General features: G+C 42.6%; 1 protein-coding gene across 1 annotated transcript; it reads left to right on the forward strand.

Moving 5' to 3' along the window:
* Window positions 1-3,325: 3,325 nt before the first annotated feature.
* Window positions 3,326-11,898, forward strand: pnck (pregnancy up-regulated nonubiquitous CaM kinase). Its single transcript, XM_042097946.1, has 12 exons — window positions 3,326-3,428; window positions 4,091-4,176; window positions 5,647-5,778; window positions 5,965-6,039; window positions 6,284-6,422; window positions 6,937-7,060; window positions 7,444-7,519; window positions 7,842-7,954; window positions 8,186-8,264; window positions 8,814-8,901; window positions 9,644-9,734; window positions 10,956-11,898. The coding sequence occupies exons 2-12, from the start codon at window positions 4,100-4,102 to the stop codon at window positions 10,976-10,978; spliced, it is 1,017 nt and encodes a 338-aa protein (XP_041953880.1). The 5' UTR covers window positions 3,326-3,428; window positions 4,091-4,099; the 3' UTR covers window positions 10,979-11,898.
* The last annotated feature ends 13,348 nt before the right edge of the window (window positions 11,899-25,246 follow it).

Genomic DNA, 25,246 nt, shown 5'->3' on the forward strand with positions numbered 1-25,246 from the left:
TGCTTCAGTGTTTTGAATTCCTTTGAGAAGCAACTGTAGCACTCTAACAAGACATTAAAGAGAAGAGAGAAATTGAACAATTTAGAATAGACAAGACTTTTAAATGTAAAATTGGCAGCATAAGATGAACAATGGAGGTTTAAGCTAAAGAATATCTTCTTTTAAGATTCATTTTAAATGCTCACAAATGTCAGTTCAGTGCTGCGTTGGTTTGTCTCAGGCATTCTAAGAGACATTTTTTAGAAAGAGGCAATGGCTAAGAGCCATTTTTTAGAAAGAGTTAGTCATGTTAGTTTGCTGATAACAGTTTTCATTAGAACAGGAGGCAATTAATGCAATTAATCACTGCACCCAATTTACAGTGCTTGTTGACCTACATAACTGAACGTGCATCCAGTTGCCATTAACATACCCACTATATGAACAAAGTGGGACAGTCACTACTTGAACTCCACTATGAAGACCAATATAACACACTTCCTATACAAAACACACAGGCCAAATATAATCTAGCACAGTTTCAGTTAATAAACAGACATGGAGTTGGAGGGATCACTTGGCTCAGACTACTGCAGTGGTCAGACTATGTCTGAGCATTTGCCAAGCTATTTTAAAAACAAATGATATGCCCCAGCATCTGATTTGGTCATTGACTGATTACACTATCCAGTACATGGATCTCTGGCTCCAGCTTACAGTTTTGAGGTTTGATGGTAAACAGGTGGAGATCATGCCCTACACCCACTTAGGTCACAAGTTTAGTAATGCCAGAGATAAGATGTGACACAAATACCAGTTCACTAATTTAACCTTCATTCGCCACTCCTTAAAGTATGGACGACCTCCTTACGACCTCTGGCCCAGTGGCCCAGGAAACAGGGGAGCTGACATGGACTTATACATTCAGAGCTTGTCATGAGATCAAAGATGTCACATGAATGGCGAAGAGTGAGCAATACAAGAATGAGCTCGTACACACCCAGACTGGTTATGTGCAGGCCTGCATGCACACATACACCCCCCCCCCCCCCCCCCCACATACACACCCACAGGCAAAGAGCCACTGGATAGTGTAAGGTGCAGTACACTTCCTCTGGGCGTGTTGCAGAAGCTGACCTGATGTTGAAATCCAGCAATGGAAAACTACAGTAGTACAGTAACCATTTCAGCAACCGATTCAAACTGAGCAGTTACACATCTTTTTATTTGTTGGTCTTGTGGGGAAATGTGTGCCACTGGTGGGTGTCCAAACTCACAAACTCAAAACACACACACACTCTTTGACATGCACACATGCACACACACAAAGATACAGCAGTCTTTCTCTCTCTCTCATTCACACAGTATCTAGGTCCACCTGTGGTCTGGCAGACCTCTCATTCTCTTTCTCTCAGCCAAACCACCCACCCACCAACACACGCACACACACACACACACACATACATACCTGCATCTGCATACAAACATACAACACATCACATCACATGCATGACCAAAAAAAAAGCCATGTGGCAGATCTTTCTTGCTCCGGCCCTTAAGTCCTTAATGAGACACTGACGGCGCTGACAGCTGTCCCTGCTCGCAGGGCTCACCCCCTCGGCAGATGCAGACAGGCATCAGATGACAAGTGAGTCGCGGGCCATCGAGGTGACATCCTCCTGCGAGGAATCTGATACAAGTGAGCCGCTCGGTCTTTTCGGGGTGATGCCCCGGTGTCAAGAAGCACATTATGAGGGGATAGCCATGCCCTCGTCATGCTCTGTGAACACACTGAGCTTGGTTGTTTTTGCGCTCTTAAGTTTGACACTCTGAGAATAAGCTATTATTGACAGTTTTAGTATTGTGACAGGTGGAATACGACAGGTGACACAGACAGACTTTGCCACGTCAACTGAGAATGGATGAGATGTCAAGAAGCCTGTTTATTAAATTAGCTCTTGGCACAGAATGGTTGTATCTCGCCTTCAAATACAATGTGACATTTCACACACTGACAATCTAGCCTCTAGAGATTTAAAGAGACTGACTGTCTGTAGTAGAGGACATGTAGCAATACCACGGGCTTGGTCTGGAATGCCAGTGGTATCTGTGTGTGCTTGCGTTATGAGACACCCAAGGTCTGGAAGGTCACAGAGCTTTAGTGGTAGACACAAGTATTGTGCTTATATAACATTCATAACATAGCATAATTCATCTTTATTTGTTTCAGCAGAGCAGGGCTGTCAGCCGGCACAGAGCCAGAGCGGATCTATCATCACATAATCAAACACCAGTTTTAGGGGCACACAGATGCCCTGTGGAATTTAGATTCAGCAATGCAAGTAATTGGCATGTTTGCTGGACAGATACCAGAGCTGTTTCTGTTAGTAATGTTATAATGCCATCTAGTGGAGATAGCGTCAAGGCAGATTATCAGTGAAACTCAACAGGCCTGTTTGAAATGTGTATTTGAAGGCCTACTAGAAATGTGTTTACTGTCCCAACTCATTGTATTGAAAAGTTTAGGCGAATTGAAGGCAATATCGTTTTTTTTACAACTTAGCTTTATATATAGAAAAATAAATCTGTTAGCCCAAAGTTGTTTCATGTATAGCCTATAGGGGTTTTCTTTTTTTACACACCCCTGGTTACTGGTGAGGACTGCACTTGCATATAGAAATATTTTCTAAAATATTTGCATTTTTGTGGAATGCAGCTTTGGAAAATGATTGGAGGAGGGACACAGTGTGATAAGGTTCAGGGGAGTTATTGCAAATGTATACTGGCTGCATCTGAATTCTTTGGCATGTGAAGGAGCAGACGACTGACTGGTTTGTTACGGTCACAAGACATTCGACCCTCTGTCCTTACAAGGTCTGTGTATACTGTTCTCTCAGCCGCCTCCGACATGTCTGTCACCAAACAAAAGACAGACATCCACTTAGTGTAAATACAGAGGTGCTGCAACAGAGTGCTCAAATGAGTAAATGACAAAGGCCTCTCCAATCAAAATAGATTCTAATGCATACAGTTATTATAAAGTCATGCATAAAGTGAAATAAGTTAACTCAAGGGGAGATGAAACACATCTTATACAAGTGTCAACTTGCTTTGGGAGAGCACTTGTCCTTTGGTTATTCATCAAAAAGCAGGCAAAACGGTTCTTTTTTAAACTGAAATCTGACAGATTGTTCTTACCTTTTTACTTCAGCTCTCAATCATCACTCTCCCATACATTATTTCTCTCTGGTCATTCACTTTTCCTTTTTGTTGCAAAGGTGTGTGGGTGTGGAAGGTCGTTCCAGTAAAAAAGAATGTGATTTTCACTCTAACAGCATTGAGAGGTGTGGGTGAGAGAAAGAGAGAGAGAGAGAAGAGCTGAAAGCAGAGGAGAAGGCAGCTGACATCAGTCAGATCCACCATTCCACTCTGCAGTGGCAAAGCAACAGGTAAAACACTCCTGCACATACACACACATACTCACATTCTGATTCCTCAACTTTGATGTTGTATTGTGGTGATGCCATTGTTTCTGTAGGATTAGTTATACATGTGGTTAGTTTTGATCTTATTCTATTTAGTGATTATGAAATGTCATGGGTGTCATTGTACTGCATAATGGCTTGGCTCATGCAAGAGACTCTGTTGGGTTTCTCTGTGTTTAAGAAATGCCTTTGTTGCATGTGTTTGCTATGCTTTTTACGTTTATGGTTATGATCAAACAAATCAGGGTAAATTATTAGATATGTAACTTTTTGTCATGATTGTATGTGATATTTATGAATTATTATGGTTACTGTTATACTTAGAGAAAGCTGAGATGTGAAGATGAGAAAATTGTTTTTACCCTAAGATTTATTGCTCATAGCTAAGAGGGATGCATGGTGGATGAATCATACCTCAAATCAAATATTCAACTGACATTGAATGTGTATTCGTTTTACCTTGATACCAAACATGTGCCGAAAATACCGTAATAGATAAATCAGAAATAAATCATTACAACACAAGGACAGAGAAAAACATGTCTCATCAAGGCAATTGGCCTTGGTCGGGTTCTCATCGAGTACACTGTGCTCTTCTTGGCTGTTTTTTCTCCTGCATGTTACAGGGCTTCAGGATGCCATTGAAAAGAGACTCAAAGAAGAAAGGCGAGGACATCACGGCGGTGTATGAACTGAGGGAGAAGCTGGGAGAGTGGGTATTGTAGTTACGCTTTCAATGTCACCCAAAGATTTTGACCAATGAATGTTAATGCATTTTGCACTCACAAATGAATGTGTGTGTGTGTGTGTGTGTGTATTTGTATGTGTGTGTCTGGGGGATGGGGAGTCTGTGGAATGCTTTCTAATGCATTGTACTTATAGCTGAGAAATAGATACATGATGGTATGATGTGAACTGATATGAATGATAATCTTTAAAGAGTTTTCAATGATGACAATATGATGAAAATATTATCTGTTTTATTTTTCAAACAGGTTATTTTGGTAGTGGAAATATATTGCAATGACCATTACTTGCATTGTTTATTTATTTTACTATTTTTTATTTCATTATTTTTGTCATGACATGCCTCACAATATTTTTGCCTCTAAATTAATGGCCTTGCCAGCTGGTCATTAGTCAGCGAAGGCATGTGATTTTTTATCATTAGCATTTTTCATTAGAATCAAATGAGCCAGCAGTAATTAGGTTTTCCTTCTAAGTTTATTCTAAAACAGCATAATTGAATGCAATTACCCTATTCTGCTAATGGGCTTCCTTCATACCTATAACTACAATGTCATAGGTGTCACAACTGTATTTGTTCCCCTGCAATAATGATGAATTCAGACCAAACACAAAACCTGTGTGTTATATAACACAGTGCCACTGCCACCTCATGCCAGGCCACACTACAGCAGCACCACTCCTATGCCCATGCCATGCCACACTACAGCAGCACCACTCCCATGCCCATGCCAGGCCACACTACAGCAGCACCACTCCCATGCCCATGCCATGCCACACTACAGCAGCACCACTCTCAATCTGCAGAATGCCGGCTGGCTCATCTTCTGATGCCTCTATTGTCACTGAATCTCCAGCTCCCTGTTTATACATTACTGCATCATCAGCATCAATACAAATTTGTTTTGTTTTTTATGTTCATGGTATGAAAACTTTGTATTTCAAGTAATAAGTAAGTTATTTAATCCTCTCGTTTACAGTAGGATATGCTATAATGTCAGGGTTATGCTAGGCTGTGCTTCACTACAATGCTACACTATCTTCAGTGAAACAAATTGAATATATTTACTTGACTCTAGACTCTGAAAGGCTACATGAGGGCCTTATCTTGCGGCCAAAAGGTTTCTGAGATCTACTTGGTTTCTGGCTGTAGAAGTTTCAGAACCTCTGATCTCTGATATCTATTTTTACATTCATGTCTGAAATGGAGGCCTATTCCATGTAAAGTAGCCTACATTGTGTTTGATTCCAGAGCCATAGTTCTTTACTAAAATTCAAAGCCACTCTAAATTCAGCAGCTGCTGTGATATTCAGAAAGACAGTATGAACTAACATGAAAGTATTGTCAGAGAGGGTTGAAGTGCAGTTAATAATCAAGGATCTTTGGTATCGTTTCCGCAACCACAAGAATGAAGGCTCATAACCTGTGTGTCAGGGGCTCTTTTTCAGAGGTGCGAGTGGCACAGCACCGCTGCACTCAGAGGCTTGTAGCGGTCAAGTGCATCCGCAAGAGGGCGCTAAAGGGCAAGGAATCCATGCTGGAGAACGAGATAACGGTGCTGCGCAAGTGAGTTTGCTCTGTCATGTGACTGAGTCTGTTCGAATTCACTGTCATACCTGCGTACAGTACCAGCAAGTGAACATCAGATTTACTGAACATTACTGCACAAGATTTGAAGACAGAAATAAAAAAATGACTTGATTCTGGTGCAACTGTGAAATGTTCATATTTTCTTTTCTTTCTGCTTTATAGAATCCATCATGACAACATTGTCTCTTTGGAGGAGACTTTTGAAACACCTACAAAGCTGTACTTGGTGATGACACTGTGAGTAAAGCTATTCATAGTCACACTCGTTACAGTTAATGCTCTGTTTAGTTCATCCTCATTTTGATGTACTCAGTGGTACAAGAACAGTCACAATATGGCTTTTAACAAGGGCATCTATCCTGTGAGCAGAGCAGAGTTGAGCGATTGATCTGCTGATCTGAGGTGATGTGTTGTTATTTTCCTGTAGGGTAACAGGAGGAGAGCTGCTGATCTGAGGTGATGTGTTGTTATTTTCCTGTAGGGTAACAGGAGGAGAGCTGCTGGACAGGATCCTTGAGAGGGGCGTGTACACCGAGCGGGACGCCAGCCGCGTCATCCACCAGGTGCTGGAGGCAGTCAGATACCTGCATCAGCTGGGCATCGTCCACAGGGACCTCAAGGTATGGGAGAGACAAATACTTTATCACAGTCTCCATTGAAATTCACTTCAGCTCAGATCAACAGATATTGTCAGGGTCAAATGCTTTACATGCAGAGAACTTTTGAGTTTGGTGCTTTGGTGTCTTTCTGACTTGGCACATAAAAGCATAAAGACATGACCCTGCTCCTCATCTGCTGTTGATACACTGGCCTCAGTTATTGAGTGGGGTGATACTCATCTGATGAGTTAGACAAATGTATCAGAGCACGCAGATAACAGTGCAACACAGACCATACTGGAGGTCTACGGAGCCTGGGTTAATACGTCCCACTGTAAGCATGGCTGTCACTGGCCAGAAACAGCTGTGGCACTTATGAAAACAAGTTATGTGGTTAAAACCAAAATATTTTATATTATTTTCTTTATGGATAGAAGCGCATACATAGCTTGCAAAATTAAAATTCAATTTTGCTACTGTTAGGAATAAGTATAGGAGAGACCTTGACAATAATATCCTATGGATCTGTCTTTAGCCTGAGAATCTGCTGTACGAGACTCCAAAGGAAGATTCCAAGATTGTCATCAGTGACTTTGGCCTGTCCAAGATGGAGGACCAGGGCATGTTGTCCACTGCCTGTGGAACACCTGCATACGTGGGTAAGACATTTCTGGATTTGTTATAAGACTCTATGATTATCTTGGTGGCGTCTTGGTGAACTCATTCAGATTTGTATGGATTAAAAATGTATAGTTGTTTGTGTGTGGATGTCTAATGTTTCATTCTAACATTACCGGGGACAGGAAGTAGATGCATTGCCCCCCTGTTCCTAGTCCTGCTACTTTGTACATGTTTCCAGGGAAACAAAAAATGCTTGAAAATGTTTATTATACAGAAAATGTCTGTCATGACCCTTTAGCACGGTTGTGTTGCACTAAACATTGTAATAATGCCTCTACCTTTTGACAAAATGTCCCTGTGGTAGGATGTGTATATGTAAATATGAATGGTTCATCACAATGATTTAATGTCTGTGTCACAGCTCCAGAGCTCCTTCAGCAGAAAACGTATGGTAAAGAGGTAGACCTCTGGGCCGTCGGCGTCATCGCTTTTATTCTGTAAGTGACAGTAATGCACTCACTCATTCTTTCAGGGGAACATTGCTACAGAAATACTGTGGCTGCTGTAGATCTGCCAATCTGTCCATTTGTCTGACTATCAAAGTTTCTGTCTAGTTCTTCTCCTCCTCCTCCTCCTCCTTCTTCTTCTTCTTCTCCTTCTTCTTCTCCTCTTCCTCCTCCTCCTTTTTCTTCTTCTTCTTCTTCTCCTCCTCCTCCTCCTTCTTCTTCTCCTCTTCCTCCTCCTTCTTCTTCTTCTTCTTCTTCTTCGTCTTCTTTGTCTTAGTCTTCATTTGGAATTCATTTAGTTTGTGATTCACAGACTCTGCGGATACCCGCCATTTTACGACGAGAATGACACACAGCTCTACAAGCAGATCATCAAGGCCGAGTATGAGTTTGACTCGCCATACTGGGATGAAATCTCTGATTCAGGTACATCCAGCTTTTCAAATATAGGACCGTACACCTGAGCAGATATAACAAATGAGAACAGCACAAGGACACATTTCTAAAGCATTTCAGAAAGAACACATTTGGGTTAATGCAGTTGTAAGTGTTCTTTTTTCGAATGCTGGTCAATCCATGTGTTTTTATCATGTTGTTCCATTTCTCATTGTGCATTTCTATTCTGCTCCCACTCCTGCTGTCTTTGTGTTTATTCAGCGAAAGACTTCATAGTGCACTTATTGCAGAAGGACCCGAAGAAGAGGTATAATTGTGAGGAGGCCTTGCAGCATCCTTGGTGAGTTTAAAAATAGGCTGAGGGCATGACAGTGGACAAAACATGAATAGCGTATGAATACTTTTCCCATCAAAACACTTCAAATGTTGTGTAACAGTAAGTTGCCATGGCCACATAATATCTCTTCAGTTTTTCACAAACTCTGAGTAGAATGAGAAAAGCTGCTTTGCCCCTAACAACATGCTGTAAATTAATAAAAATACATTATGCCAACAGATGTTTCCTTTTTTATTTATTTTTATATTGTCTTAATAAGGAAAAGAACAGCTCGTCTCCGCTTTGGTAATTGTACATTTAATGCTTAATTTCTTGAGAGATGATTATGCTTGTGTAGGGAAAGGCACATAAACCAGCCTCGAAGCTATGGGGAGCCTTCCTATATGATGCAGTTACTTAGCAGCAACTGTGGAAACTGGCGTGTCATAGTTTGTCATGCTGACATGTGTGTGTGTGTGTGTGTGTTGATGTGTGTGTGTGTGTGTGTGTGTGTGTGTGTGTGTGCGTGTGTGTGTGTGTGTTGATGTGTGTGTGTGTGATGCATCATGGCAGGATATCAGGAGGAGCTGCTCTGGAGAAAAACATCCACGGGTCTGTCAGCGAACAGATTCAGAAGAACTTCGCCAAGAGCCATTGGAAGGTGAGATCACTGGTCGTCATGCAGGATGTGCTGAGCGTGTGATGGGCCACAGATCCAGACATCTGCCCCTGGCACTGGCTGCTGCGCTCACACCCCCCACTCCCTGCCTGCCCGATTGTCACTGCATGTGCTTAAGCCCAGCCATTGCATTGCACAACATGAAGCTAAAATCATCTCTCTATATGGTTACTTTGTGGTGTGTGTTTGACTTTTATGCTGTGTATCTATAGATAAAGTGGCTGCGAAAGGTGCCAGAAATAAAGACGTCAATGGTTAAATTCCTTTTGGTAACACCTTTCTGAAACACGTTTGTACAGTGCATTGCTATTTGGAGTTTTGACTTTGCACCTTGCTTATTAGTTACCGATAGAGGAAAATAGTGTGCAGGCTCTCTCAAATTGAACGTGATCTCAGTACAAGCACCAAGCAGAAGGTTATGTATGTGATTATTCCCATTGGAATGTTCAGCCTGTTCTGAACTGTTCTGAACTCTTAAGGTTAGAATGAAGTCATTTTGTAGTCAACTGCTTTTTTAATGCAAAAAGGATTGATTGTGATCCTCTGGCTGACCTGTGAACAATAGTACAAACAGCATGTCTGAACAAACCAAAAGGCAAAAGAGATTTTAAATCGAGTCATGGCTATTACTAGGTGATGGAAGGTGTACACATCAAAGCACTCTTTAACCACATCTCTACTGTACATTTCTGTTGTTTAAAAGATTGTTATCTTGCATTCACAGAGAGCGTTTAATGCGACTATGGTGGTGCGCCACCTAAGTAAGAAGGCCCATGGCTCAGTGGAGGATGGGGGAAACTGCACCCCTGGAAAAGGTGAGAAGTGGATGTTTGTTTAGGTAGAAACACACTGATAGATCTTCTCTACCATCAGAGAATGTGTTCTTTTCTGGGTTGCGCACCAAATATTGGACCATTCTGAGTATTTCAGAACAGATGAACAGATCTGTTCAGAACGTGATAAGTTGGCTCCCAGTTTTAACCCAAAAATTGATGTTCTTTTCCCTATGCAAACCGGACTGTGCATGCACTCCAATGCTATTTGCCATGATGCTTGCACTGTTGTAATTTGCGTAATGCCTTCCGTTGATGAAGCATCCTTGATTACAACGGTTCAGTTCAAAACTGTTGTGAAAAGGCTTAAAGGCTCAAAGAATCTTGAATGAAATCAGTTCAAGAAGCTGTGCCCTGTGGTTTGAAAAGGACATGCTTCATAACTTGAAAGTCAACAGAATGGCCAGTAGGCTAGTGTCAGTACAAAAAAGATCCCTAAAGGAATGCATGTATAGTATGGCAAGTCCAGGAAATAGTGAACATTTTCCATGTAGAAATGCCTATTCTTTGGAATTGCAAAAAAAGGGAGGTGTGTTTCTTAGGCTGTTTTTCCTGTATGCTACAAAAGGTTCTTTGACTCGTTGAAATTAATCAAAGGAGCCTGCATCTAGGACCATGAAACTTAAACACTTAGCTTGGTGAACTGCTTGAGATTCTACAGGTGCATCTCAAAAAATCTGAATATCATGGAAAAGTCCATTGCCCTGCCCAGACAGAGAGATTAAAGGCTCAGGAAACCATTGCCGGTGTTTTAACTTAATTAGCTGATTAGAGCACATCTCAGACAGTTCTGTAATACATTTTTTAATCTAATATTTTGAGATTCACAATTTTTGATTTACATTAGCTGTAAACCGTAATAATCAAAATTAGATTAATCAAGAGTTGAACAAAAAAAAGGCTTGAAATATTTTACTTTATGTGTATTGGATCTGGATTATATGAAAGTTACAGTTTTTGGAAAACGGGAAAAACTTTTCCATGATATTTTTTGAGATGATGATTTTTAAAAAAATGTACCTGTACATATACAATTCAATGAAGATGATGCACCAAAGGTCTCTACAGTAAAATGTCTCGAAAAAAATGTCCCCAGAGTGGGATCACCAAAACCTTTCAGGGTTCCAGCAGATAGCTATTTTTTTCTGTATGCAAAAACCTGGCAGTTGTCTGGAGCTCTAACCTCTCTCCCCTCTCCGACAGCTCTCCAGGCACCACCCGAGTGAGCCGCCGGCAGCACACGGTACCCAGCCAACTGGTCCCCAGGACAGACAGTATGTCAGTGCACGTTTCCTACAGTGGTCTGGGTTTTTCCGGCCAGCTCTCCTGACTACCAGCTGCTTTCGTTCCTACGTCTTTGAGCTTGAGTTCTTTCATTGCCTTTACCTTGTACAATCTGCTGCGTATGCGTCGGCAGTATGGATAGTGTCCTTGTTTATCTTAAATGTTTGTATGGTAGGGCTTCTGTGTGTGTTGGTGTAAAGATGACTTGCCCAATTGCAGTGTAATATCTTTGAATGTACACTCAGCAAGTGTACAGTGAGCATCCATTTAGCTAAGTGACCTATTTTAGCAAGCGGGTATTTGTTTCCTAAAGTGCATGGCTAATATCACTGAATTGCCATTGTGAATGTTAGCAATTAATCTTTTCCAAGTGTAAGCAAGCACTATATTTATATTGGATGGCAGATGTAGTATTGTTAGTACTATAGGGTTGTACGTATGGTCGTAAGATCAGGGCAATGTTTCATTTATTGACTTTTTCATTGTTGACCTATTGAATTAGTATTGTTTCATTAATGAGTTATGCTTGTTAATGTGTCTCAGGCATTGCAATTGTCAGAAGGCTAGCTGTGCATTCATTTAAATCTGTTTTGGACTAAAGGTTTGCTTCAGTATTTTCAGTTGATCGGATTCTGAGAACTGCCATGCCAACACTGATACATTGCACATCACATTGTTGAGGCTGAAAAGGAAAACTAGAGATGTTCTCATGCTATCTGTATCTTAAGCTTTTTGAATTTGAAATGTCTTGGTTTGAATTTACCTGTTCTCTTCTTTAAAGACAATAAGAACTTGCATGTGATACAATTGGAATGAAGAGATACATGCTTGTAGCTCTAAAGGTGTAAGAGACCAGTGTATTCCCTCCATAAACTCTTGGTGTTACCCAAGTCTTAATCTTTGCCTCTTTATTATTGCTGTTTGTGATGTTACTGTAATTGTCACCTTCATACACTTGGAACAACTGAACTGACATGACTTTAAGTCAACAGGGGGCGATATAGCACACTTTTCCTAGAACTCTTGGCCTCACATCATAGCAAGCAGAAGCTGTGCACCAAAATGACTCACGTGGATTTCATAGGGGGAATAGTCCTGTCTTGCAGATAAATAGGCTCGTCTGAGCAAAAATTAGGTTACTGTGGTCCTAAACCAAACAAAATAATTACATGGGAGAGGAAGGGAGGATTTGATCCTAGTTTCACAACAAAGGAATTCTGCTGTACAGTCAGATAGTGTGTAACCTATTTGATATTAAGACAGGGAAATTATGAATGGATTAGTTCCCACAAATGTCCCTAGAACAAATATGGTTGTTCATTATCTGATAAAATACAGTTAATTTAAACTATTTTGTCATTAAGCCATCGATGATGAAGCAGGGCATTTGATTTGAGGGCTGAGAACTGGAGTGACATTTGAAACTCATCCTGTCCATAATCTGCCCTGATCATTTTGGACAACAATGAATAATAAATCCCCTTTTTGACTTTGTCAGCAGCTAGAAGATGTTGAGATTCTGGTTTAGGATTTAGCATCTAAAACTCATTTCAACACAGCCTTACAGAGTTGGAGGATAAGATGCTGAAATAAATTTGATATGATACAAATTGTGTTGGATGCAGGAGTCATGGTTTTGGCATCAGTGGAACAACACTGAATGTAGGTGAATGTTGTTAAACTGTTAATAACCAGCAGCATGCCTGCCACATAGGGCTCTCTCCATGGGTTGTTTGAAAGCCAAAGAGAAAGTTGTGCTCATTCTGTGATCACATGGCCAATTTTATGTTTTGTTGCCTGCTTGGATTCAAATGGTCATTCAACTTATTTAAGCGAGGTGCATCTCACTCCTGTCACCTGGGCTGTACTTGTGCGCTAGATAGCCATTCCGAGTGCTCTCAGTGTCTGCCAGTCTGTGGCTGAAAATGATAGCACTGTGAGATCATATGGTTTAAAAGGCAGCAAGATTGAAAGGTTGAGAAATCACTGTTTGAACACAGCGGTGTGATATTTGAAAACCAGCAATCACCACTCTGTTATCCATTGCTTCAACTGTGACATAAACACGTTTATTATTGCATAGGTTCCCTGAGGTGAAAGCATTGTAGATAAACATTGCAAGATGTTAATTGATATGTTAGTATGCCATATATAATAAACAATATATGGAAGGTGTAATGAAATTAACAGGCTACATGTTTCTTTACTGAGACGGGCCTAAATGTTTGACTGCAGTCAGAAATAATTAGGTAAATGTTGTAGAAAGTTACCTCATGTAACCTCCAGATGCAGTAGAGGAAGCATCTTGTTTAGTACATTTCCAAAGAAGGCTGTTTCTCAGTTCTTCTTTTTTAAAAGACATTGTGTCTATTAGTATCTTTCAGCATGATGTGTGACTTGCATACAAAAAATACACATACTTAAAAAAGCTGCATGTAATATTCAAACGTATGGCACAGAGGCAATAAACCAGCAGTACTCCACTGACAGTTAAGCTCTTTCATCTCTCTCTGACTCCTCCGTGAGAAGAGTCGAAGTCATTCTCGACTCCACCAGTTAATGTCACAGTTACTGTGACACAGAACCAGAGTGTAACAGCACACATGAAAAGCTGTCATGCTCCACCGGGCATTGTGTCTAATGATTACATTATCGTCGTAATATTTAATTTAGAAACGGTTTCAGTCTGAAGGTGCCTCGACATTCACATACACGCTTAGCCGTAGAAGTGATGAGGGTGGTCCTCTGAGTGCGTTGTGATAATTTATTCTTACAGGTTAAACGATGGTACATTTGCATATGCTAACATACAAGACAATTGGAAGACACTTATGCAAAGGAGCAGGCCCTCAAATAGGCATCTTTGACAAATTAAACAAAGAGCTCTCTTGGCAAACGGCGTGCATGCACCTCAGAAGGAGAGCAAGAGGCATATGATCCTTGACAAGAAGAGCCATTCATCCCCGCCCTAAACTAATGAGACAGATCCTTGAAAGCTTTCCACTGTATGTGACTGTGAGCAAGAAGTGTCCCACTGACCGATGCCTTCAGAAATAAGTCATTTGGGTCAACAGGATCGGCTGTTCCCAGACACTTTGTCAACTGAAAAAATGGTCATCTATCTTGGCCCAAACACAAATAACACTAGAAGATGTAAAACATCAGTAGATTAGGGGAAATCAGATATCATATGTAATATAGGTATACAGAAATACCCACCTTGCTATCCAGATATATGAATATGAGCGTATAATATGAAAGTAAATATAACATTTGATATTTGTTTCATATTTGTATGTAACATATCAGTTTCATATTTGAGCAGAAATGTCATAATGCACCTTGCTGAAATGATGCTCTTGAGAGTGGCAGGCATGAATGGAACTGGGGTTGCCTGCCATTGCGTCAAGAATCCCTGGGTGTGAATCAACCATGTGGAAGCTATTTAGTGAACACCCAAAGCAATTACGTATTAAACAATCTTAAAGGCTCTGTGCTGAGCACTTAACAGTGTTGTCAAGACACTCCAGGCAAAGGCAGGGGCGCTTGGCCCTGATTGGTCGCATGGGCATTCAACTGACCAATGGAATCGCGCCCATCATGAAAAATGGCTGTGAATGTGCGCACCCATCTCGGTGAGCCGCAGCTAAGCTAATGCAGGGACTAAATAACTAATGGGGAGGTGGGGTTTTTAATCAGGAGACATGGGAATGATGAGATTGGGAATGGCAGGACTTGGTAAAACATGACGTCTGACCTGGATAACATGCGACAACTCCGGACAAGGCGGGCGCTACCTCTATGTGCCCCGGTGATGCACCTAAGGTCTGGGGTTAGGAGGAAAATGTATAATTCAAAATTTACCCCGATCTTGTTTGTTACCCTGGTCAAAAGCAAAACCTTTTCACTTTAGAAAAAGTGATAAAATTAAAGCAAAAGATGACTAATCTTTAGTAATCTCTGCTTACAGTAGACCCCAGCAATGAATACATCTTTGCCGGAACCTTTATAAGGATTATCTAGCAGTTACTTTATATTACCATTGTGATCTTCCTGCCAAATTCCCTTTTAATTTTTGAAAAGGTTCAGTGAAAAAGCTTTAGCAAGCTGAAGAACCAATGTCTGTCTGTAAATGTAGGCCTCCTAGTGTGTTTGGCACGCTGTCCACACGTGATTGCACGTGTACGTTCCACCCCACCAACAGAATGGTGTTTACAACGAAGTTGGCTCATTTCCATAACGCAATCTGCTTCCCATCTGGCATAACTCATTTTAATTAAGACGGTGGTCCCCCCCCCCCACCCCCCCCCCCCCCCAAACGTGAGACAGAGAAGGAGATAACAAGTTTGAGGTATTTTGGTTTTCGAGGCATTTTCTTCACAGGCAGTGACAATGCTCCATGGCTGTCCGTTGCACTGAGGTATGTTCTCTCCAACACCTGCTGGCACCCATCTCTCGTCTCTCTCTCTCTCTCTCTCTCTTCTCCGCTCTGTCTGTCTCTCCGGTTGGCAGTGTGCTGCCGCCTGCCACTCGGCCCGGCTCAGCTCTGCCCGGCCCAGCGGTCTCCTGCCGAGACAGGCAGGCAGACGAGGGGCTCCTCCGAACGCTTGGCTGCCCACCACCGCCACGGCCAGATGTTCAGGACATGACAGCAAGAGAGCAGAACAATGCATTAAAGGCATGGGAATGGTGTGAAAACACTCCCACCCCCACCTCATGCTCTTCCATCACACACACACACACACACACACATAGACACTCACACACACATTATTTCACTATCTACCTTTTCATGTCTGGTCTGCTTGTGAGTCGGACCCACTCATTCTCATGTCAGGGAGTCTTCATCTAATCACTCTCAATCGTGCTGCCCCATCTTTTTCTTTGAGACGTCAGTGTATTCTCTCTCTATTACAAGCAAAGTGAAACATCAAATCTGACCGGTTAAAAATCCTCCATGATCAGTATGCTATTTATTCTGATTCTGGAGACATCCTACCTGTTTAAATGATTTCCCATGCCATATTCTTGTTCAGAATAGACTGTCTTTGTTGTTTTATGCAATAATATCTATCAAGACAAGACTTAGTTTAAGACAAAATAGTCTAATAAATGTTATCACGCTTCTGTGATTCAAACTAATGTCAAACTAATGTCACACGAGGACCTCATATTATTCATACCTGTCAAGAAAATCCCACACTGAAGAGTGAATAGTCAAGTGTTAGCCCAAGGTGAGGGCCCTGTCCCCTTTCTCTGTGCTAGGCTAACTGTTGCTCACGCAAATATGCTAATAATCCAATGATCTGATTTGCCAGCTGCTTTAAGGCTGTCAAATCACAGCTGTTGTCAAAATTTGTGACACCCACACCCTGCTTTCCATCTCCTTAGGAAAAAAACAACACAAGTGCTTCCCAACTCTTGCTAACACTACTCTGACAGCAGGCTGCCTGACTCAGTGTCTTTCATTTGAAAGGAAACATCTGCCAAAGCAAGTTCTGCCCGTTCACTTTCGGATGATAGGCTCACTGGAGCTTCTTTTACAGCTCACACAAAACTCTGGGGAAGGATGCTCTGAATGTCTAGGTGTACAAATGCACCCACCAAGTCAAATACAATGGAAATTACAATATATATTACAACTGTTTCAAGTCATCAAGTCATCCATCCATGTTGCTGTCCCCCTCGAAAAGACATATCCACCTAATGTCTTTTTTTGCTCTCCCAGACAGCATTATCTCATTGAGTTGTAATCACTGGCCAATACACAGACTGGGTTGCCGTTTCTTGGCATTTTCCCGGTCCCCTGTACCCCACTGTCACCGCTCTGCCAAACCTTTCCTCTCTTATCAGCGGCGCACAGCCCCCTGTGTCTGGCAAATCTGTAGCGGTTCAAATTGGGGGTACTGTCTTGCTCTTTGTGCTGGAGACTGATCACATCGCATGGATAAAGTGATTATGGAAATCCTGGGGTGGTGTTAAAATCAGCTTTTAGGGAGCTGGGGAGGAGAGTTGACATTGAGTCCTGAGAGAGATCTGGAGGGAGGCTGGGGGGTTTGTCAGTGGAGACAGGAGAGGGGGGGGGTTGTTGCTGGGGTATTGTGTCTGGTCCAGATAGGGTTATTTTGTGGTGATGGAAACCTTTTGTGCCTGAGTGTGTGTGTGTGTGTGTGTGTGTTTATGTTTGTGTGTGTGTGCCTGTGTGTGTGGACCCTCTCCACACAGAGACAATCAAACAGAAAGGCTTGTCCTTGTCTTGTGGGATGGGGCTGTAGAAAGGGGAGGTGGAACCAGATCCCCTCCTGCCCCTATTGATTTCAGCACTGTTGAGAGCTCATGTCCATCAGTGGGGTTGCTAGGCGTCAGTCTCCCTGCTCCCACAATGAAGTGAGTCAGTCAGCTGTGGGACTGACATTTTTAAATGGTGGCTGGGCAGTGTAAACCGACACTCAAAAACCCCCACATCAGTCATATTCAACATTCAAAGGGCTAAATGTCTTAACGTTTGTTTACATTAGACTAGAGTGTGCATTATTGCCTTCTGAAATTGGAACAGAATTCATTGCCCTTTGCTCCTGTGATGAAATTTCTTCATGGTGTTAATGATGCTGTGATAGTGTTGTTTTATCCTCCAATTTAACAACTTTGCTTAAAACCTTCACAGTCTACTTCCCCCCCATCAGCCAAAGCCAACATCTGTCTGTATGTCAATATCACTGACAGTCATCATGTAAGCATCAAATGTGGGAAACTTGTCTGATGTGGTGACACCACACTTGATACCATTAAATGGTTGCCAGCCTACCTAACAAGCACTGATAGCGACCGCTGCTAACGCATGTGCTGATGGAGGTTGGAATTAACATGCTCATATTTCATAAAATAATCTCTATCATTATTTAATGCTGGAGAATTCAATATTCATGCCATGGATGATAAATCGTCAAGATATTATCCTAATTGGTGAAGGTTTTGGGGGAATGGGCTTCAGAGCTGGGGATTAGAGAAAGCAATTTTACCGCGCACACCACTGTGCATGACACAGGGCCTGGCTTGGAGACAGATGAGCAGCACAGATGACATGTGTGGCATAGATTAACGAGCAAGCTATTAGCGTTAGCCACAAACCCTACACACACCCTTTTCATTTTGGCATTGGCTCAGCAAAGCACAGTGCAGTAGCCTGCGTGAATTATATGGAAATGTCGGCGAATCTGTCTTCAAAACAACAATGAGCTCTTTATAGCATTAAACCTCACATGCCTCCCCCGAAATGTTGAGAACTGCAGCGTCTGGCATTTTGCGAGTGGCACAGTCATTTGTCCACTGACAGATGTTTGTGTTGGGAGCAGAGACTCCGGTTAGACACCAGAGACATGTTCCTATCAGTGTTCTCTCTGAGAGGCAGGTGGATGTTGTAAAAATCATTCTCATGTAAAATCAAGCCGTGCTCCTTTGTCTTCTGTGTCTTACCCAAATCTTTTTTGTTTATTCAAGTAATACTAGACAATAAATCAACTCGCACAGTGTGCCATGCAGCTGGCATTTATGTTCCCCATGCAGTCTCTTCTATCCAGAAGAACTTCAACCAACAGTGAAGGCTGCCATTCTGTCAGTGCTCTGGCTTCCTGGGGCTTAACGACATTCACCATCCAGTTGACAACCAGGGGTGCAGACTTTTACAAGAAAAGCATTCTAGACAAAGTTTATGTTTTGAATAGAATTTCCATCCGTGAACCATTTTATGGTACAATGTATCTTAAAATGGCCCAAAGTACCCTAAAAATGGTTCCTCAAAAGACTCATCACAATACTGTAAGCAGAACCTTTAATGGACATACTGTACAGTACAAGTAGGTTGCCCCCTTTTTGGTGAGAAAGAGATGTGTACATGTGCAATGAATGTCAAAATATTCCATCATCTTGGAATGGAAGTTGGGTAACCGTGGCACAGGAACAAATGATAAAACAGCTTCTAGCAGGTTGGAGTGTCTGGAGATGACTTGAGCAACATCAACTGTAAATTCTTTCAAATCCCCACAGTGCTATTTCCTGGGGACCTCTTGGTGAAAGGCAGGATTGATTGATGCCTGCATATACATGTGGAAAGCCCAAGCAGAGATGGTATTTTCATATTTCTCTCTCATGCTTCTATCCACCCATAAAGCATGAAAAATGCGGCCCTCGCTAGCCACGTGCCGTGCAGCCCTTTTGCTCAGAGAAAATGGTGAATGTTAATACTTTTAAAAGAACAAGAATGAATTGCACTCTCAAATCAGTGTGCAAATGACAAATGAAGCTCCAGAAAAATATGAAAAGGGAGAAAAAGCCTGAGAAGAACTGCAGCCGGGATGAACTGTGAAAGCGTGACCTATTCAAAGGGATAATTTGCAAAGATCTGTCATGTCTTGATGGAAACGCTAAGCACATTAATTTAAGACCCCCTCAATTTTTTTTCTCCAGTGTGGTTTTAAAAAAAAAGAGAGAGAGAGAGAGAGAGAGAAAGAGAGAACAGGGGATTTGCCATAGCCTGGGATTAGGAAGGGGGAAGCCTTTGATGGTTTCAATTATTACTGAGAGTTTGCAAACGAAAAGGAGGGGGGTACATCAAAGAGCAGGGTGATTAGCTCGCCGCTAACTTCCACGCGGGAGCGGGCTAATCTTTAAGGTGACACCAAACATCTTGTTGGCACTCCAATTCCAGATCCCGACGTGTCGGGGCCAGCAATGGCAGGTTAATTAACCGAGTTACCTCCAGCTTCACTCGACGTCTACGAGCAGTGCAACGCAGGCTAAGCACTGACTCACCTTGACCCACCCAATCCACCCTCCTCCACCCCTCCTTGCTGACGTCTTCTGGGGTGCTGTATTTCTGTGGGCCCCCGTGGGTGAGCGAGGGTGTTGCGTAAGCTTGTGAGCGAGCGTGCGTTAGAATCCCAATGTTTACTGATGAGCTCATCATTCATGTGCTCTGCGGCAGTGAGCTGGGGAGGTGGACGTTCCTCCTCTAGATCACACTGTGACTGCTGCAGCTGCTTTTTGCTTCTAATAAAGCTCTTTATGGGAAGGTGGTTCGCTCATGACTTTGGATCTTATCCTTCTTTTATCATTCTGAGCAAGGACACTGCACCGAGTTTGGAGTCCGTGGACCATGTACAATGGCCCATTACAGCAGATATAACCACATTTATGGAGCAGACAGCTGTTAATCAGAGTGACTTTCACTGCAGCCAAAAAGTGGCTATCCTTACTGGGTCCTGAACCTAAGTCCTTCTGTTGACTAGCCTACAGCAGTGCTGCTCGGAGTCATGGGATTGCCAAACAGTTGTGAGGGAATGGTGCAACTTGGTAAATATCTTAACAGATAAATGAACATGGTATTACTGAAGGCAATCCTCTTGACATCCATACAGTGCACATACCTGTACCATCTATTCATATCTTGCTGTAGTTTATCATGGATTGTTATTCAATCAAGGACATTAGGTTCAGTCACATCAGTCCAATCATATATTTTTAATCATTCAGAGCAAGGACACAGTTCAGAATATGCAGGCCATAGACTATGCAGTATATGCCATAATGACATTCATATTTCATAAATAGCTTTTACCCAGAGTGACTTTCACTGTTGTCCATAAGAGCCTGTGATCACTGGGCTTTGAACCTATGACCCTCACTTTTCCTAAGACTCTACTCCACGATATCTTAATGCCTTTAATTGAATCGCTCTGTTTTCACTAGGTTATTGGAATGCCACAGAACCCACAGAGACATGATATACTGCTAGTGTGTGTGGCGCATCTTAAATCGATTGGGGTATTTCTAGTGAGATGTACATGCATTTAGGAATGGCAAATCTGTACACTCAAGCATTATACCTATGCCTCTACACAATAATAATACAATATGTCTGTATTGAAGTCAGATAATTCTTATGACATGTTTTGTTTACTTGGTGGCATTTGGTATTGATAAATAACCAGTGATTGGGAGTGTTATAAGTATATATATACTCTTTTCCCAATCCGTGAATTAGTGAAACACACACAGCACACAGTGAGCACACAGTGAGGTGAAGCACACACTAATACCGGTCCAGTATATCTGGACACACAAGAGTGCCCAGAGCACCCTCGCCTTGTACACCCTCGGCACTCATCCCCCACCCCTCTACGGTCCCCACAGCCAGCGTGGTGTTGCACATTTCTAACGCGATCAAACCCACCTCTGCAGAGTCTTTAGAGTGAATCGGCTGTTACTGGAAGCTACATTAAGTTAGTATGAGGAGTTAATGATTTTTCTGCTGCCCTACAAAAGACATTAATTGATAAATGAGTACCATCTCCGCAGCAATTTAATCGTTTTGGCACGGTGCTTATTGGAGCATAAATATAGTCTATAGTGGTATTTATCATTCAGTACTAAAATGATAAAATGATCCATCACAGAACCCCTTACACTACCAAATTATTCAAAATGAAAATCTGAACGCTGTGCAGAATAACCTCCAAATGTTCCCTCTTCGTTGTCTTTCTCGATCTCTCTCTTACTCTCTCCTGCTCTCAGAATACATTTATGGGCTAAGGCATGAGGTGAGGCTGTGGATCTCTTCATTGGGTCACACACACACACACACACACACACACCGCTCCTCCTGTGCCGAGTTATTTGTGGCTGGAGTTCAGTGGAGGGTGAAAATCAGGACAGGGCACTTTTGAGGCCTGACATTTGCCATTAAATGATGTAACGGTCAGTTCAATCAGTCAGGGACAGCGGCGTGGGCAGACACTCAGGCCAGGCCCCGGCCATTTGGGAACGCTCCATTACCACCTCAGTGGCTGCTCAACACTTTCTGAAAAGCGCTTGTTTTCTCACACGGCGGAGGGCAGAGCTCATCGAGAGTTAACTCGTGTGACCCGTGAGTGTGGCGTGGCTGTCTTAAAAGGTTGTAGCGGGCACGCAGACAGAAATACGCATGGGAAATGAGGTGGAAGGAATTACAGCATTTGGTCAGTCTGCGTAAACAGGCCTTGTCAATGAGGGCCCTTGAGTGGCCGCGGCCTGTTGTAGCTAAGCCACTGTTCTGTGAGCTAATGAAGCCTCATAAACAGCTCGGTGAATGTGCTGCTCGGAGAGCTCGTTGGTATGCACGCTCTGTCATTCACTGTCTGAGAAGTCCCTCATGTCGAGAGAGATGACAGGATCACATTTTGGTGCACGCCGAGGCAGACTGTGTACACGCGCCAGTCCAAACATACAGTGGAAAATGACCCACGATAACGCCATTCTGTCACTTTGATGTGTGAAAGTGTATGCTCCAGTCATAAATCTAAAGCAAATACTCCAATCTAAAATCAAGTGGAGGCAGTTTTATTGTAAGATTTTATCACTGAAAAGCACTGTTAGAACTTTTTTTGAGACATCCATGAATAGGCAAAGACATTGACTATTGCCTAGACCGTAGTTGCAAAATGAAACCACCAGTTGAAGGTTGAAAGAAGGGTCTACTCTGTTCTTAAAAGGGAGCTGATAATGTTTTTAACTTTGTGACTGTTAACCTTTGACAGATTGACTGACTGATAGAAATAGTCACACTCCACTTCAACATCATCACTGCACAAATGCCATTGCTATACCTCTGCACCAGGCCACTGATACTTTAAAATGCGGCCAACTTTCTGTGAAACAATCCCGACACCAATGGCTCTATATGCCTTCTCTGAGGTTCATTTTGAGGTAAAAAAAACCCCTAAACAACAATGCTCTTAGATTCAAGTCTATGCATCCGAAGCCCATTCCTCCACATACTTCCTGCTGTGAAAGAAATAGTCTGTTTCTTTGGCTATGGGCCATTGGATCCGCTGGGGCAGCGCTGGACCTTGAGCAACACCTGTGTTCCTATTGATACTAGGCTGAAGTGCCGTGGGGGAGACGTCAGGGAGATTTATTCTTTTTGCAGATATGGTTCATTGACTTCAGCGCAGCAGAACTCTGAGAGTGATAAGAACCCCAAATGCCTACAGAGTCCCTCTCCCCCACCTACCCCCCAAATACAATGCCTGTTCTCTCAACTGAGTCCAACATTACAGAACTCTCCCTCTAGATCGAAGTACCTGCCAATATTTGGAGGTCAAGGTTGTGTGGTGATGCTGGAACTTCTCAGCAAATACAGTATAGAGGATCAGACACTCCTGTGTACTAGAGTTTTTTGTCCCCATTTTCTGTTATTTTCCACATTGTTTGCCAATGCCACGTTTATCTTTTGAGTCTCACAATAAAGTACCACCAGGCTTTCTAACCTCAAGGGAAAGCGTAAACCTTTCAAACGCAATATGTCACCACGTTTGATCGTTATTACCGTTCAGTGATTTTCTATATGGGTGAGAGTCCCACAAGGCCTTAATCTACATCCGTTATGGTGTGTTTCACCAAATGAAATAACGAGGATCCGAATCCCCTTGTGCTAACACAATAACGGTTTGTTGATTTGAAGGTTAGTGCCTTCAAGAGACAGCTGAAGTACAGGGCCCCGGATACTGGCATTGAGCTCTAATATTGCCATCTGTAATTTCCAATTACTGTCCATGAAGCCCACTTCAAGAGTTTCCCTGGGCTGGTTTATGCCTTATTGAATTCCCCCTTTTTCAACTGAGCTAATGGGAAAAAACAACCCCCCCCCCCCCCCCCCAAAAAAAACCCATACCTATTACTCTCGTCCTTCAGAAAAGAAAAATGCAATTACCTAATTGGATGCAACCTCATTTCTAACGGTCAAATGTACATGCAGAGCTGTTAACACATGTCTCTTTTTTTTGTCAAGGAGGCCTTTTGGAGTTGCCTGATAGTTTTAAGAGGCTCCTTTCACGATTGTGTGTGCTGTTCATGGGGCTGGCCCTCATTAATCAGAAAATCAATGGAGTGGAGGGTCTGGAGGACGGCGCAGGACAGAGGAGAAAAAACAGAGAAATCAATGGAATGCAAAATATTTTAAATGGCTGATGCAGGCTCTGGGTATAGGTGGAGTGAGGGTGGTGGTGGGAAGGGAGTTGGTTTGTGGGTGGGTGGGCCCAGGAAGGCACCATAGAATGGGAACTGTACTGGTATTTGATTAGGCCAGTAGTGGGTGGGTGGGGTAGTTTTTTAATTTTCCAGAGTGGTTCCCAAACCGTGTCTGATGCCGGTGGATTGGGATTACATTAGACTTGCAATGACAGGAAGATGCATATGGACTTCCATACTGCACCTTGCCTGACAGCTACAAATGGCCTGACATTGGTCAGCGGGTAAGTGAGGCAGACATGGCGAACACAGGGCATTATTCAAACACGTCCCAGCAGGCCAGATAAGAGAGAGCCTGAGGGGGAGGGAATGAAGCGGAATCTTTGCTTTTTTTGGGGGGGATGGAGGATTGGGGGATGGGGGAGTTGTGGGGTGGTAGTGTAGTAGTGACTATGCTTCTAGAAACTTGAGGAGAATTTTGAGGTGACTTTCCCTGAAAATAAGCCAATCAAGAGAATTACTTTTTAATCTAACCTTTTCAAAATTGTCCTTGAGTATGTTCAATCTCCCTAAATAATGTAAGAACTGTTATTAATCAATTTAATTGGTTACAATATTATGACTGGAAAATAATGACAAACAATTTTTGGATGGCCTTAGGGAATAGCAGGGAGACAAATGTGTTTACCTAACAGAAGATCTATTAGTTGTTTTTCAGTTTGTAGTTCTGCTGCTGGAGCTATTGACGAATTCGCTCTTTTAAAAAAATCGACTTACCAAAAAACATCTGTGCATAATGGAAACCTCTCCGTCAGATTTCCTGAACTGTTACATTCCTTCTGCTTCCATTAAGCAGGCCTAAGCACCCCCCCCCCCCCAAGACCCCCCACCTCCTCCAGCAAACTCATCCCCTGTCTCTCTGTGTTAAGGCTGACTCTAAAGTCAGCATGAAGTCTGTCAATATTAGGCTGGCTAAAAGTGAGCTGTCGTCTCACACAGGTCGAAGTGTTTTTGTGGGCGATAGTCACACTTGAGGTGAGCGAGTGTGTGTGTGTGTGTGTGTGAGTGAGTGAGTGAGTGAGTGTGTGTGTGTGGGTGTGGGGGTGTTGTTTGTGAGACACAAACACACACATGCTCCTTGCATCCGTGTGTGCCTGTGCTGTTATTCTGTACTTTGCACAGCCACACTCTCCTCCTCTCCCTACAGG

This window comes from Alosa sapidissima, chromosome 7 (assembly GCF_018492685.1).
Source record: "Alosa sapidissima isolate fAloSap1 chromosome 7, fAloSap1.pri, whole genome shotgun sequence".
Classification (NCBI taxonomy): Eukaryota; Metazoa; Chordata; class Actinopteri; order Clupeiformes; family Clupeidae; genus Alosa; species Alosa sapidissima.